This window comes from Dendrobates tinctorius, unplaced genomic scaffold (genome assembly GCF_039654945.1).
Source record: "Dendrobates tinctorius isolate UK_male_01 unplaced genomic scaffold, ASM3965494v1 ptg000070l, whole genome shotgun sequence".
NCBI classification, from domain to species: domain Eukaryota; kingdom Metazoa; phylum Chordata; class Amphibia; order Anura; family Dendrobatidae; genus Dendrobates; species Dendrobates tinctorius.
This window is the reverse complement of record NW_027361738.1, coordinates 21735519-21753288: the sequence shown is the minus strand read 5'-3', so window position 1 is coordinate 21753288 and position 17770 is coordinate 21735519. Positions and strand designations below refer to the sequence as shown.

General features: G+C 42.7%; 1 protein-coding gene across 6 annotated transcripts in view; it reads right to left on the bottom strand.

The window, feature by feature from the left end:
• Positions 1 to 17770, bottom strand: part of LOC141095453 (ATP-dependent translocase ABCB1-like) — a 724951-nt gene that overhangs the window by 255718 nt on the left and 451463 nt on the right. For all 6 annotated transcript variants that reach the window (XM_073581452.1, XM_073581451.1, XM_073581456.1 and 3 more), the window contains one exon: positions 14487 to 14633. In XM_073581452.1, the coding sequence (XP_073437553.1) occupies positions 14487 to 14633 (147 nt within the window). The remainder of the gene's footprint in view (positions 1 to 14486; positions 14634 to 17770) is intronic.

Below are 17770 nucleotides of genomic sequence, written 5' to 3'. Positions count from 1 at the left end.
TATTTGGAAACTTATAAAAAAAAAAACCTTTTAGTATTTTCTTATTCTTTCTCCCTCCCCTTATCTCCACCCACAGGGACTCTGCATTTCCCTTGGCCTAACATATATTATCAGATAGGATGGGTTTTAGGGATGATTTTACATACAGGCAAGCCGTCACATATTTGTACATTCATTACTAAGCAGACTATAGCTCTGTTAATTATTAGCCCAATCATAGCTGTCATCCAGCCATATACAGTGGGTTCGGAAAGTATTCAGACCCCTTTAAATTTTTTACTCTTTGTTTCATTGCAGCCATTTGGTAAATGCAAAAAAGTTCAATTTTATTTCTCATTAATGTACATTCTGCACCCCTTCTTTACTGAAAAAAATAACAGAAATGTGGAAATTTTTACAAATTTATTATAAAAGAAAAGCTGAAATATCACATGGTCAAAAGTATTCAGACCCTTTGCTCAGTACGGAGTAGAATCACCCTTTTGAGCTAGTACAGTCATGAGTCTTCTTCTTTTTCACACCTGGATTTGGGGATCCTCTACCATTCTTCCTTGCAGATCCTCTCCAGTTCCATCAAGATGGATGGTGAACGTTGGTGAACAGCCATTTTCAGGTCTCTTCAGAGATCCTCAATTGGGTTTAGGTCAGTGCTTTGGCTGGGCCAGTCAAGAATGGTCACAGAGTTGTACTGAAGCCACTCCTTTGTTATTTTAGCTGTTTGCTTAGGGTCATTGTCTTGTTGGAAGGTGAACCTTCAGCCAAGTCTGAGGTCCAGAGCATTCTGGAAAAGGCTTTCAGCCAGGATATCTCTGTACTTGGCCGCATTCATGCTTCCTTCAATGGTAACCAGTCCTCCTGTCTCTGCAGCTGAAAAACACCCCAATAGCATGATGCTGCTAGTACCAAGTTTCACTGTTGAGATTGTATTGGGCAGGTAATGAGCAGTGCCTGGTTTTCTCCACACATACCGCTTAGAATTATAACCAAAAAGTTCTATTTTCGTCTCATCAGACAAGAGAATCTTATTTCTCATAGTCCTGGGAGTCCTTTATGTGTTTTTTTAGCAAACTCTATGCGGGCTTTCATATGTCTTGCACTGAGAAGAGGCCTCCATCTGGCCACTCTGTAATAAAGGCCCGACTGAAGGAGGGCTGCAGTCATAGTTAACTTTGTGGAACTTTCTCCCATCTCCCTACTGCATTTGTGGAGCTCAGCCACAGTGATCTTGGGGTTCTTCTTTATCTCTCTCACCAAAGCTCTTCTCCTACAATTACTCATTTTGGCTGGACGACCAGGTCTAGGAAGACTTCTGGTGGTTCCAAACGTCTTCCATATAAGAATTATGGAGGCCATTGTGCTCTTAGGAACCTTGAGTACTGCAGAAATTCTTTTGTAACCTTTGCCAGATCAGCGCCTTTCCACAATTCTGTCTCTCAGCTCCTTGGCCAGTTCCTTTGACCTCATGATTCTCATTTGGACTCCAATGAAGAAATAGAACCATCTCAAGTAGGATCACAAGGAAATGGACAGTATGTGACTTAAATATGAGTGTCTGAGCAAAGGGACTGAACACTTTTGACCATGTGATATTTCAAATTTTCTTTTTTGATAAATTTGCAAAAATGTCTTCATTTCTGGTTTTTATCAGTCAAGCTGTGGTGCAGAGTGTACATTAATGAGAAAAAAATGAACTTTTTTGCATTTAGCAAATGGCTGCAATGAAATAAAGAGTGAAAAATTTAAAGGGGTCTGAATACTCTCCGAACCCACTGTATGCAGTTGTCCTCATGATGTCATAATTTTCTTCCAGCAATATAAATTTAGTTCCTCCATCTTGTTGGTGAGGCTCTTGGAGTTTGTGTACATTCAGTTTATGTATTTCTCAGTACCTCTATTCCTTCTGTATTGATTGTTCTAACCCCTTCCCCTATGAAACCCCCAATTTCATTAGTTATGCCCAGGTCATGAGCTACACTTTCTTGACCTCCTGTATAGTAATTGCCCTCCCCCTATCCCTAGCTTAAACACTCCTCCAACCTTCTTACTATTCTCTCCCCAGCACAGCTGTACCTTCTCTATTGAGGTGCAGCCCATCCCTATTGTAGAGCCTTTAGTTAACAGAGAAGTCGGGCTAGTTCTCCAGGAACCCAAAAACATCCTTTATACACAAAGTCCTTCCCCACCCTATCTGGCTTATTGCACGTGGTACATGCAGTATTTACGAAAATACTTCCTACGAAAATACTTCCTTCCTTCAAACTATGTTTGACGAGTGTGACCAACCTGTCAATCAGTTTTCCAAGTGATGCTACAGATCACTTGGAAAATGCTAGCATTCTGCAAGCTAATTATGCTTGCAAATTGCTAGTTTTTCCGCGGGAAATAGGTGGAAATGAAAATGCGATTTGCTCTCATATTTCCCACGGAATGGAATCCAGGAATTCCCGTGGAAATTTTCGCGGCAATTCTGCAATGTGTGCACATAGCCTAATAATGGAATCCACAACTACACCATCTCTACAGCCTGCTCTGTGCTCCCATTTCCCCCCTTACTGGAGCAGACACAGGCTTTCAGAGGATGTATCTTGCTGCAGCAGTGCTACCTCTGTACTGACACCCCTCTACTCTATCAACTTGGCAAACTTGTTGCAGTGTGCCATCCCTACACTCTTCCCTCTATACCTCCTTCTGTCACCCAGCTAGCGTTCTCACTTTCCTGAACTTCTATACTGTGATTGTGCCCCCAATCTACTTCAGCGATCACCTGCTCAGTGAATAGCAAACGCCTTTCCATATTGTCTATGGATCTCAGTGTTGCCAGCTGGTCATTTAGATCCAGTGCCTGGACTTCCAAATGTACAACGTGCACACATCTTGCACATCTTAATGCACTCTCACGTGGCTGTGAAGGATTGCATACATGCAACAAAATGTTCGCTGGATAGCATTATCAATGGTGAAGCACATTTTCTTAATGTCAAGTACAAATAATTATCAACACATAATTATAAACATGCAAACAGAAACAGTGAATTACTACAAGTTACTACCTCCTAAAGTCCCTGAATCTAAAGTCACTGAATCACAAGTCACGCACTTAAAGGGGTTGTCTGGCCAAAATGATAAGTCTGCAGTCACTCTGTGTGACTGCAGACTTATGAATGCCCTCAGCGCACGCACTGCAAGCTGTGGGGATTAGCCGGTTTCTGAGCCAGGACTGGAAGATACGTGAATCGCAGCACCACAGAGTGCGTGTGCTGGGGGATGCATAAGTCTACAGTCACATAAATAGTCTGAAGACTTATCATTTTAGACTGGGCAACACTTTTAAACAAAATTACACTTAGGAACAAATAACTCACAAACTCTTTCACACTCGCTATATAAGATGATTTCAATGCAGTTGCTTTTCTCTTAGCTGCAATACAATCTGTTACTCACTGCAGTGTCACCCAATGGCAATAATGTCTGTTCTGTTATGTATTTCCAGTCAAGGATCACAGTCCTTGGATATCTCCAGGCTTGTTTATTACATGAGACTTGTGATACATTCCTCCGTTACAAGATGTCTGCTAACAACAACTAACAAACAAGTTCTTACACTCTATAGTACACACATCAAAGTAGTAAGACCCCTAGAGGCCACATCAACATATAACATATTGCTACATCCTTTCTCTTTTAACTGAAAGAACAATAAAATTAATAAACAATGTATAGCATGACCAAGTTAGAGCTATAACATAATAAGTCCAGTTAGATATAATCCTTGAGGTGCGCTGGCTTTCTGATAATTCTGCCAGCTCTAGTAACATAAGATGTGTCACTGTCTACATCTGGTAGCTCTTCTGATTCTGGTAATATGCCTTCTGATATTATCTGTCTCTGGCCAGAATCCTCACCCTGATGGTCAGCTGTCACTGTTGGTACTTGACTTGTACTTGCTGCCTCATTGTCTTGGGTGTCAGGATACTGCTCAAAAGGCCATGAAAATGAATTATCTTTTTCTTGTGATTTCCTCAGGTATCTCCGATTTCTCCTTAGTCTTCTTCCTTCCTCTGTTAGAATTTCGTAGGACCGAGGTCCTAGTTTGTGGACAACTTTTGCCTTTTGCCAGTGTTTGTCAAACGAGCTGCTTGGCTGCAGCCGAATGTTGTCATTTCTCTGGAGCTCAGGCAGATCCTTTGCAGATTTATTGTAATAGAAAGCTTGCCTATCTTGATTCTTCTCTAGTTTAGCTTTGATGTTTCCCAGCAACTTTGGCTTTAACAGATGACTAGCAGCTGGTAAGAGTGTCTTTGTACTCCTACTCATGAGCCTCTGTGCTGGACTGCTGTCTAGGCCTTGAGTGGGTGTGTTTCTATGATCCAGTATGGACAGATATACATCAGTACCTGCTTGTTTTGCTTTCTGCATGAGTCTTTTGGCTGTTTTTACTGCTGACTCTGCTTTCCCATTACTCTCAGGATATCTGGGAGAAGACGTCTGGTGTTCAAATTCCCATTTCTTGCTGAAGGTTTTGAACTCTTCCGAAGTAAACTGTGCCGCAATGTCCGAGAAAACGACATCTGGAATGCCATACCTGGCAAAATGGGCCTTGAGTTTTTTAATCACTGTTCCCGCCCTTGTGTCCTGCAACAAATCAACCTCCCAGAAGTTAGAGAAATAGTCCACTGTAATCAGGTATTCTTTGTCATTCCATGTGAACAAGTCCGTTCCTATTTTTGACCATGGCCTACGTGGAATTTCATGTGGTTGCAATGTCTCCTTTGGTTGTTTATCACTGTAGGATGCTCATATTTCACATTGTGCTATATAACTTTTAATGTGGTCATTCATGCCTGGCCAATAAACAGATTCTCGCGCTCGACGTAGACATCCTTCCATGCCTAAGTGGGAAGAGTGCAATGTTTTCAGTATGTCTCTTCTGAGAACTTCTGGTATAACCACCCTGTCTCCTTTAAAGATGATTCCTTGCTGCACTGACAATTCTTATGTGGAAGAATGGTGAAACTTCCCTTGGAGCATGTTGATTGCATTTTGGCCAGCCCTGCAGGATGACAGTCTTTAAACTCTGGAGACATTTACCCTTCTCCTCCATGCAGATCTCTAGAGCAGTGATGTTTTGGGCCTGTCGCTGGGCAACACGGATTTTCAAATCCCTCCAAAGGTTTTCTATGGGGTTGAGATCTGGAGCCTGGCTAGGCCACTCCAAGACCTTCATATGCTTCTTACAAAGCCACTCCTTTGTTGCACTGGCGGTGTGCTAGGGATCATTATCACGCTGAAAGTCCCATCCACGTTTCATCTTCAATGCCAATGCTGATGGAAAGAGGTTTGCACTCAAAATCTCACACTACATGGCCCCATTCATTCTTTCATGAATATAGATCAGTCATCCTGGTCCCTTTTCAGAGAAACAGCCTTAAAGCATGATATTGCCACCCCCAAACTTCACAGTAGGTATAGCATTCTTTGGATGCAACTCAGTATTCTGTCTCCTCCAAACATGATGAGTTTTGCTTCTATCAAACAGTTCTACTTTGTTTTCATCAGACCAAATGACATTATCCCAATACTCTTCTGGATAATCCAAATGCTCTCTAGCAAACTTCAGATGGGCTCAGACATGTACTGGCTTAAGCAGGGGGACACGTCTAGCACTACAGGAGTCCCTGGCGGCGGATTGCATTACTGATGGTAGCCTTTGATACGGTGGTCCCAGCTCTGTGCAGGTCATTCACTAGCTCTTCCCGTGTGGTTCTGGGATATTTGCTCACCGTTCTTGTGATCATTTTGACCCCACGGGGTGAGCTCCAGATTGAGGGAGATTATCAGTGGTCTAGTATGTCTTCTATATTCTAATTATTGCTCCCACAGTTGATTTCATCACACCAAGCTGCTTGTCTATTGCAGATTCAGTCTTCCCAACATGGTGCAGGGCTACAATTTTGTTTCTGGTGTCCTTCAACAGCTCTTTGGTCTTCACCATAGTGGAGTTTGGAGTGTGACTGTTTGAGGTTGTGGACAGGTGTCTTTTATACTGATAACAAGTTCAAACAGGTGCCATTACTACAGGTAATGAGTGGAGGACAGTGGAGCCTCTTAAAAAAGAAGTTACATGTCTGTGAGAGCCAGAAATCTTGCATGTTTTTAGGTGACCAAATACTTATTATCCACCATTATTAGAAAAATAAATCTTGCCAAATCAGACAAGATGATTTTCTGGATTTGTTTTCTCATTTTGACTCTCATAGTTGTGGTCTACCTATGATGTAAATTACTGGCCTCTCTCATATTTTTAAGTGGGAGAACTTGTACTATTGGTGCCTGACTAAATACTTTTTTTCCCCACTGTTTATTGACCCCCTCCCAGTCTAAAAACATCAGCTCTCAGCCGCCACAGAAAGGCGCAATAATAAGATGCACCAATTCTGGCACTTACCTCGCTCTTCCCACTTGCCCTGGTGCAGTGGCAAGTGGAGTGATAGTATTGGCGTTTACGTCACCTTTGTATTGTCAGATGCCATCAAACCCAGGGGTTAGCAATGGCGAGACGTCTATAAGATGCGCTGTATAGGCGTCTATAGGATAACTAACCCCATAGTGATATTGTAAAAAAATACACACCCTGAATAAAATCCTTTATTTGAAATAATGATACAAACTCCTTTCATGAATCTACATTTACCAAAAACATGTATACTCGCGTCAACGCCCCCTACACTGACGCCAATGTCTCCTGTAACAGAATTAAAATAATAACTAACCATATTCCTCACCTGTGACGATAATAATCCATTTGTCTTGTGAAGTGTTTAGCTCTTATACATCTAGCATTGTTGCATGATGCAACTGTACAGCCTGCCATCCAGCAGAGACACTGAGCTGCACATGCTTGCTCAGCTCAGTGTCTCGCGGCGAACTCCTTTCACCTCGCTGACATCAAAGCAAGCATGAGAAAGTTCTCATGCTGGTGATGCCATTAGATAGGTCCTGAGAGTTCACAGATAATGAACTCAGTTCAACTCACTCACGTCAGCACAAGCACTGTTAGAACTTTTTCCAATAAAAAAATATATGTGTAGTAAGCTACACAAGCACTGTAGTAGTTATATATGCCACTGACTTTTTTATATATGTCTATTCTATGTGTGTATACAGTATCTATTATATCTATTCTATTTGGTCAGGTCAGAAAAATTGCCGGCTTTTCAAAGTACTGTATATACTCGAGTATAAGAGGACCAGAGTATAAGCCGATACACCTTATTTTGCTTCGAAAAACTGGGTAAGCTTGTTGACTCAAGTGTAAGCCAAGTATGCATTGTCCTCTCATTCCTATCCTGGTATGCATGGCTCCCCTGTCCCTGTCATTGTATGCATGACTCCCCCATCCCTGTTATTGTATATGCATGGCTCCCCCGTCACTGTCCTGGTATGCATGGCTCCACCGTCCCTGTCATTGTATGCATGACTCCCTCGTCACTGTCCTGGTATGCATGACTTCCCCATCCCTGTCCTGGTATGCATGGATCCCCCATCCCTGTCATTGAATGCATGGCTCCCTCGTCCCTGTCATTGTATGCATGGCTCCCCTGTCCTGTCCTGGTATGCATAGCTCCCCCGTCCCTGCCATTGTATGCATGGCTCCCCAGTCCCTGTCCTGGTGTGCATGGCTCCCCCGTCCCTGTCCTGGTATGCATGGCTCCCCCGTCCCTGTAATTATATGCATGGCTCCCCGGTCCCTGTCATTGTATGCGTGGCTCCCCATTCCCTGTCACTGTATGCATGACTCCCCTGTTGCTGTCCTGGCATGCATGGCTCCCCGGTCCCTGACATTGTATGCATGGCTTCCCCGTCCCTAACATTGTATGCATGGCTCCTTATCCCTTATCCTTGTATGCATGATTCTTGTTAAGAAAAAAATCCTATTGTCATAACTGCGGCTGCTGCCGTGCCTGTCATGATTACACTCACAGCCACCAGGGTCCCGGCATCTCCCCTCCACTCTGTGGGCATCACGTCCGACGGCGGACCTGCGCATGCGTCTTAGGCAGCGGCCGCACGCTCTGCCGGCCCTTTAATGTATCGCACCTGATCTGGACTATCTGCAGTCCAATCAGATGCTTTTGCTGGCTATATCAGGCCGCCCTCCCTTAGGGGAGATGCCAGATTATTGTGTGTGTACTCTTGTGTACTGAATCTAGGCCGTCTCTGCGGGTGCTCGCCCGCTGTTACTAATTAACCCTTTATTTGCTTCAGTCCTCAGCTCCCTTGTAACTCAGCCTGTGGTTCCTGGTCCTCTGCTGTCCTGGTGGTCCTTTGTCTCCTGGTCCTGTCCAGCGGTCCCCGTTCCTCTCTGTCCTAGTCCCTTTCCTGGTGCCACAGGACCCACTCTCCAGTATCGTGAACCTGTTAGGCCTTCCAGGCCCCTATTCTCTAACTTTCCCTATCTACTTTTTGTCTCTCAGCTTCACTATGAGCTTTCCCTCTTGATAGCGGCTGTCACGGTACCTGACCCCCCGGGCCTGCCCCTAACGATCCCTGTATAGGGGTTGATTCTACCTGGTATGCTCACCCGGGAGAGGTTTGGTGCCTCAACCCAGAGGGTCCACTCCTGGAAGCTAGCCCCGCCTAGGTGTCAAACCTGTTTACCGGCCTTTGCACCCTCGCTTGCACTACATCTTATTCCGGCGCCAGCATCTCTTCCGGCCAAGCGATCATGTGGCCCCACTCATTAAGGTAATAAATATGCACTCCACGCCTATGGGAGGGAGAGGCATACATATTCTTTACTTTAATGAGCAGGGCCACGTGATCGCTCGGCCGGAAGAGCTGCTGGCGCTGGAACGAACGAGATGCAGTGCCAGCGAGGGCGCACAGGAAGGTGAGTAGGATGTGTGCTGGAAGCTAGTGGCTGCGGCTGGCACTGTGCGCTATTACAGCAGCGGCATAGGCTTTAGCCACAGCCGCTGCTCCCCCTTCCCCCACTGTCTTTCTGGCACAATTGACTCGTGTATAAGCCGAGGTGGGAGTTTTCAGCACAAAAAAATGTGCTGAAAAACTCGGCTTATACACGAGTATATATGGTACATCGGTGTGTAAAAATTGGGTTGCATTCACATGCATTGAGTACAGAGCGATTTTTTTATCACACCCAATGATTCGCATTGGCAAGTCTCGTCTGAGTGAAGGGGACAACCGCAGCGTGCTACAATTTTTTTTCTCATCCTGACCTGAGAAAAAAAATCGCAGATGAGCACGGACTCATAGATTGACCTTGATCAAAACGCAATCCGATTTTTTATCTGACTACACGCAGATGAGTATGAGCTCTAATAAGATCATCTCAGCAAAGGGGTATTTTTTTAAACACATTCAGTTGTCGAAATTATTATTATTCCAAGATTTATTGATTAAAACGGACTTTTTACATACTACTGTATTCCTCCGCCACTGTAAAAAAAAAAAGTCCCTAGTCTCACTTTATGGCAAAAGCTGCGTGGGAAATTTCTCACACAGCAATGCCATAAAATGAGACTAGGGACTTTTTTTACAGTGGCGGAGGAATACAGTGTGGATTCCTGGAGCCCGTAGAGAACGGTAGCATCAGCTGATGCTGCTGTTCTCCACGCAAGATCGTCGTGGGACACTCGTGGACTTCTGCAGATCAGGGGTAAGTATATTGGTGGTTTTTTATTTTAATATTTATTCCACAGATGACAATGGCTTCGGGGATCAAAGTGACAAGTGATGGTGAGTATATACTCTATGTTAAATGTACTGTATGTCTATATGTATGTATTGTATGAATGTATTGTATATAATATATATTTATGTTGCATGCATGTAGTATATACGTAGTATGCATGTTGCATGCATGTTGCATGCATGTGGTATATATGTAGTATGTATGTATGTTGCATGCATGTAGTATATATGCATGTTGCATGCATGTAGTATATATGTAGTATATATGTAGTATGCATGTTGCATGCATGTGGTATATATGTAGTATGTATGTAGTATGTATGTTGCATGTAGTATATATGTAGTATATATGTATGTTGCATGCATGTAGTATATATGTGGTATATATGTAGTATGCATGTTGCATGCATGTAGTATATATGTTGTATATATTTATGTTGCATGCATGTGGTATATATGTAGTATGCATGTAGTATATATGTAGTATGTATGTAGTATGTATGTATGTTGCATGCATGTAGTATATATGTAGTATGTTTGTTGCATGTAGTATATATGTAGTATATATGTATGTTGCATGCATGTAGTATACATGTTGTATATATGTAGTATGCATGTTGCATGCATGTAGTATATATGTTGTATGTATGTATGTTGCATGCATGTAGTATATATGTGGTATATATGTAGTATGCATGTTGCATGCATGTGGTATATATGTAGTATGTATGTATGTTGCATGCATGTAGTATATATGTAGTATGCATGTTGCATGTGGTATATATGTAGTATATATGTATGTTGCATGCATGTAGTATATATGTGGTATATATGTAGTATGTATGTTGCATGCATGTAGTATATATGTTGTATGTATGTTGCATGCATGTAGTATATATGTGGTATATATGTAGTATGCATGTTGCATGCATGTAGTATATACACTCACTGGCCACTTTATTAGGTACACCTGTCCAACTGTGTGTTAAGACTTAATTTCTAATCAGCCAATCACATGGCGGCAACTCAGTGCATTTAGGCATGTAGACATGGTCAAGACAATCTCCTGCAGTTCAAACCGAGCATCAGTATGGGGAAGAAAGGTGATTTGAGTGCCTTTGAACGTGGCATGATTGTTGGTGCCAGAAGGGCTGGTCTGAGAATTTCAGAAACTGCTGATCTACTGGGATTTTCACGCACAACCATCTCTAGGGTTTACAGAGAATGGTCCGAAAAAGAAAAAAAATCCAGTGAGCGGCAGTTCTGTGGCCGGAAATGCCATGTTGATGCCAGAGGTCAGAGGAGAATGGGCAGACTGGTTCGAGCTGATAGAAAGGCAACAGTGACTCAAATTGCCACCCGTTACAACCAAGGTAGGCAGAAGAGCATCTCTGAACGCACAGTGCGTCGAACTTTGAGGCAGATGGGCTACAGCAGCAGAAGACCACACTGGGTACCACTCCTCTCAGCTAAGAACAGGAAACTGAGGCTACAATTTGCACAAGCTCATCGAAATTGGACAGTAGAAGATTGGAAAAACGTTGCCTGGTCTGATGAGTCTCGATTTCTGCTGCGACATTCGGATGGTAGGGTCAGAATTTGGCGTAAACAACATGAAAGCATGGATCCATCCTGCCTTGTATCAACGGTTCAGGCTGGTGGTGGTGGTGTCATGGTGTGGGGAATTTTTTCTGGGCACTCTTTGGGCCCCTTGGTACCAATTGAGCATCGTTGCAACGCCACAGCCTACCTGAGTATTGTTGCTGACCATGTCCATCCCTTTATGACCACAATGTACCCAACATCTGATGGCTACTTTCAGCAGGATAATGCGCCATGTCATAAAGCTCGAATCATCTCAGATTGGTTTCTTGAACATGACAATGAGTTTACTGTACTCAAATGGCCTCCTCAGTCACCAGATCTCAATCCAATAGAGCATCTTTGGGATGTGGTGGAACGGGAGATTCGCATCAGGGATGTGCAGCCGACAAATCTGCGCCAACTGTGTGATGCCATCATGTCAATATGGTCCAAAATCTCTGAGGAATGCTTCCAGCACCTTGTTGAATCTCTGCCACGAAGAATTGAGGCAGTTCTGAAGGCAAAAGGGGGTCCAACCCCTTACTAGCATGGTGTACCTAATAAAGTGGCCAGTGAGTGTATGTTGTATATATGTATGTTGCATGCATGTAGTATATATGTGGTATATATGTAGTATGCATGTTGCATGCATATGGTATATATGTAGTATGTATGTATGTTGCATGCATGTAGTATATATGTAGTATGCATGTTGCATGTAGTATATATGTATGTTGCATGCATGTAGTATATATGTGGTATATATGTAGTATGTATGTTGCATGCATGTAGTATATATGTTGTATGCATGTAGTATATATGTAGTATATATGTATGTTGCATGCATGTAGTATATATGTGGTATATATGTAGTATGCATGTTGCATGCATGTACTGTAATATACATGTTGTATATATGTATGTTGCATGCATGTGGTATATATGTAGTATGCATGTAGTATATATGTAGTATGTATGTAGTATGTATGTATGTTGCATGCATGTAGTATATATGTAGTATGTATGTTGCATGTTGTATATATGTAGTATATATGTATGTTGCATGCATGTAGTATATATGTAGTATGTATGTAGCATGTATGTAGTATATATGTGGTATATATGTAGTATGCATGTTGAATGCATGTGGTGTATATGTAGTATGTATGTATGTTGCATGCATGTAGTATATATGTAGTATGCATGTTGCATGCATGTAGTATGTATGTAGTATGTATGTAGCATGTATGTAGTATGTACACTCACTGGCCACTTTATTAGGTACACCTGTCCAACTGTGTGTTAAGACTTAATTTCTAATCAGCCAATCACATGGCGGCAACTCAGTGCATTTAGGCATGTAGACATGGTCAAGACAATCTCCTGCAGTTCAAACCGAGCATCAGTATGGGGAAGAAAGGTGATTTGAGTGCCTTTGAACGTGGCATGATTGTTGGTGCCAGAAGGGCTGGTCTGAGTATTTCAGAAACTGCTGATCTACTGGGATTTTCACGCACAACCATCTCTAGGGTTTACAGAGAATGGTCCGAAAAAGAAAAAAAATCCAGTGAGCGGCAGTTCTGTGGCCGGAAATGCCTTGTTGATGCCAGAGGTCAGAGGAGAATGGGCATACTGGTTCGAGCTGATAGAAAGGCAACAGTGACTCAAATTGCCACCCGTTACAACCAAGGTAGGCAGAAGAGCATCTCTGAACGCACAGTGCGTCGAACTTTGAGGCAGATGGGCTACAGCAGCAGAAGACCACACTGGGTACCACTCCTCTCAGCTAAGAACAGGCATCTGATGGCTACTTTCAGCAGGATAATGCGCCATGTCATAAAGCTCAAATCATCTCAGATTGGTTTCTTGAACATGACAATGAGTTCACTGTACTCAAATGGCCTCCTCAGTCACCAGATCTCAATCCAATAGAGCATCTTTGGGATGTGGTGGAACGGGAGATTCGCATCAGGGATGTGCAGCCGACAAATCTGCGCCAACTGTGTGATGCCATCATGTCAATATGGTCCAAAATCTCTGAGGAATGCTTCCAGCACCTTGTTGAATCTCTGCCACGAAGAATTGAGGCAGTTCTGAAGGCAAAAGGGGGTCCAACCCGTTACTAGCATGGTGTACCTAATAAAGTGGCCAGTGAGTGTATGTAGTATGTATGTAGCATGTAAGCATGTATGTAGTATGTATGTTGTATGTAGTATGTATTTTTTTTTTGTACATTCAACACATTAGCCGGATGATGGGACTACTACTGTCCCATCATTGGCTAATGTGTCAATCACTGTCATGGTAGCAGGCATCGCCCGATGGGACTTGTAGTCCCATCGGACGATCCTGCACAGACCCCCGCAGCCTGCACAGACCCCCGGACAGTCGGTACAGACCACCGGCAGGCCGGCACAGCCCCCTGGCAGGCCGGTACAGACCCCTGGGCAGTCGGCACAGACCCCCGGACAGTCGGCACAGACCCCCGGCAGTCCAGCACAGACCCCCGCAGCCTGTACAGACCCCCGGACAGTCGGTACAGACCACCGGCAGTCCGCACAGACCCCTGGGCGGTCGGCACAGACCCCCGGCAGGCCGGCACAGACCCCCGCAGCCTGCACAGACCCACGGACAGTCAGTACAGACCACCGGCAGTCCGCACAGACCCCCGGGCAGTCGGCACAGACCCCCGTAGCCTGCACAGACCCCCGGACAGTCAGTACAGACCACCGGCAGTCCGCACAGACCCCCGGGCAGTCGGCACAGATCCCCGGGCAGTCGGCACAGACCCCCGGAAGGCCCGTACACACCCCCAAGAGGCTGTACAAGGACAGAAAAGGGTTTTTCTTATTCCGATACCGGAAGTTCCATAGACGATACCCGATACTTTTTCGTATCGGGCCGATACCATCCGATCCGATATTTTAGGGTATCGGATGGTATCGCTCAACACTATTAGTGAGACAACCCCTTTAATGTTTTCTGTATATTATTGGAAAAATATGAATAAATATTGTTCAAACCTATTTACGTATTGTTATGTAATATACATTACAAATCCCAAACAACACTCAATTTGCAACACATTCAGTACATAAACTGTCACATAGATACGGTAACTATCGTTCCAGAAAACCATAAAATAACTGTTTTATCAAATATATGTCACATAGAGCTTAGACACCTACCCCAATAGACTTTGCAAGTAAAATTGCAAATATTGGAATTATAACCCCAGATATAGCAGCAAATATCAGTCCAATCAGAATGCATAGCCACTCTGGTTTGTTTAACTTTAAAATTCTCCTTAGAAGTGCCATGGATGCATCACACTCCTGAAAGAATAAGCAGGAAACAATAGATCAAGACAACAATGAAAATAGTATTATGCTATTATTACTACTAATATTACTATTGTTAAACTAATTATAATGACCAATGTTATTATTAGTAAGAAGACACTCATGCAGTATGATCTGAACTGTTACAATTGTAGCTGATCTCTATATATAAAAATCATTGTGTGTGTGTGTGTATCACCAACCAATCACGAAGCATCTTTCATTTTACCAGAGCTGTTCATAAGAAGCTAAGCTGTGATTAGTTGCTATGACTAACAGTTTTCCTTGCAACCAATCACTAAACATCTCTCATTTCACCAGAGCTGGTTAATAGTAGCTGAGCTGTGATTGGTGGCTATGCGCTAGTTTTCCCACTTAACGACACCTCAGCAGACACTGACATAGTGGGAGAAAACTAGCATCCCCAGGAACATAAGCTCCAGCCATCGTCTGTCCCCCAGAAAGGAGCAGTGAGTACATGAAAGAAATGAATCTCCCCTCCTGTGTGGTATCATTAAGTGACACACATGAATGTAGGAAAGTGCACATATTAAATGTCATGTGGATTTAATATTTTCTCACAGACACTTTTATGCATTATTGATGTGCTACTGTGCTCTGATGCTGTCAGTTTTTTTAAAGTGCTACTTTCCCCATAATTCACCTGAATATACCCATATAACACGTAATGCTTTTCCCATAACAACCCAAAAAATATGATACTATACTGCACACAGATGCTGTACATCCATGAGCAACTCAGCCTGACAAATTACAAGTTGACCTGGGATCTTAGTGAACCATATTTCTGTGCAATTTCACTATTCTTTTACTGGCTTTGAAAGGATGATGTGGGATATTATAGTGAATGTGGCTATGCGGAGTGGGCGGGGCTCTACACTCAGCTTTATATATATAACGATGGGGGATATTAGGGCTAGTAGTCCGGTGGCTCTGGCTGATGGGATGATGTGGGATATTAGGGGTAGTAGTCCAGCGGCTGTGATGGGATGATGTGGGATATTAGGGGTAGTTGTCCGGTGGCTATGGCTGACGGGATGATGTGGGATAATAGGGGTAGTAGTCTGGCAGCTGTGATGGGATGATGTGGGATATTAGGGGTAGTAGTCCGGTGGCTATGGCTGACGGGATGATGTGGGATACTAGTGGTAGTAGTCTGGTGGCTCTGGCTGACAGGAGTATGGGATATTAGGGGTAGTAGTCCAGTAGCTCTGGCTGACGAGATGATGTGGGATATAATATAATAGTGAATGTGGCTATGCGGCGTGGGTGTTGCTATACACTAAGCTTTGCACACTAACTAACCGTAACCGTATTTAGTTACTATGCCCGGGCAGCGCCGGGCTCGTCAGCTAGTGTACTATAACTGCTAGATTGCAGCATTTAATATGTGGTGGTAGAAAATTGAGAGGATTGTGTCAAGTGAAATGCATTGCAAAAAAGTTATTTCAGCTTTTTCTAATTTTGCTGGGCAACATGTCTACATTTTGGGCGTTCTGTCCAATATGTTATGTTGAAGGCATCATTTTATTAAAGCCTCATTTATATGTCAGTCATTTTTCTCGTATGCAAAAAAGACCAGTTTCTAATCACTATTTTGGATCTGATCTCCATCAATTTAAAGCTTCTCCTTTCAAGCAACCATGATAAAAGGGCACAGAAAGTATAAGAAGGGAGGGTGCACACAGAACTATAAAGTACATAAAAGATTCTTTATTGGATCAAAATACAACAAAAATAAAAACATTCAAAAACACGCAAAGTAAGCCCAAATGCTCAGTTGTGAGCCAAAAAATATTGTGGCACCAGAGCTGAACAGGGACCAATAGTACTACAGCAGCATAGAGATGTTGTGCAGAAATATACTGCTCAAAAAAATAAAGGGAACGCTAGACACTCTTACTGAGCAGACTCATGGATGTTAGTGACCTTCCTATGATTTCTACCTGTTGTTTATTCCATTGACACAACAGCAGGAGAATTTGAATCACAATCAGTGTTGATTTCACAGAAGTGTGACTGACTTGGAGTTACATTTTGTTGTTTAAGTTTTCCCTTTATTTTTTTGAGCAGTATATAATTACAGAAACACACCAAAAAGTAATGACAGTAGGCCTGTTTAAACCAAATTAAAGCCAATAGAGTTCCTCACGAAACATATAATGAATGTTCCCTTCATATCATGAAAATCAGAATACCAAAATACAAAAAAAGAAGGAGCAATGATCAAGAAATAATAATAAATAATGCCATTTTTATTCATTATATAATGAGACAATTACTAAGACAGCATTAAAACATGGACTACAATTTCATGGGACATGATAGTAGAAAAAGTAAACAGCAGACGCATGACTCACTCAATATCAGGACATTATGGTTAATCAAAAAGAGCTCATGGGATATATTATTGAGTAAAAATCGATATGTATACTAGTAGTAAACCCAGGCGATACTTAGTTGTGCAACCAAAATGTCGAGTACAAGTCAGTATTACTATGGTACAGATACAATGGTAATGTGGGGCAGTATCATGCCTATTGGCATATAAAGATGCTGTTAGGGACAGTCAAATATACTGTACAATTCATAAGTGCACTAATCTCAATCCTCAACTCAAATCACCAGCAAAATGTTAATTTGTGTACACATACTATAACTTATTGATATCATGTACCTGTAGCTATAGTGCAAGGAGTATGCAATATGCTACCAAGGAAGTACACCACCTTTGCAGTTTTGTTGGGAACAAATCAAATAATTTAGAAAGTGCATAGTGCTTAAGGCTACAGCAGTGGGCAAAAAACAAGGTATTAACTAACATAGCATATAGTGCTGCAAAATTTTATAAAATTACGGCTTACCTGTAAACAGCCGTGGTGCCACATCCCCTACGCACGTTTTGGCATGGTGAACTTTTTTGTCCACTGCTGAAGCCTTATGCACTATGCATTTTCTAAGCAATTTGGTTTAAACAGACCTACTGTTGTAAATACTTTTTGGTGTATTTATGTATCTATATTTATGCACAGCCTCTCTCTGCTGCTATAGTACTATTGGTCCCTGTTCAGCTGTGGTGCCACAATATTTTTTGGCTCACCACTGGGTGT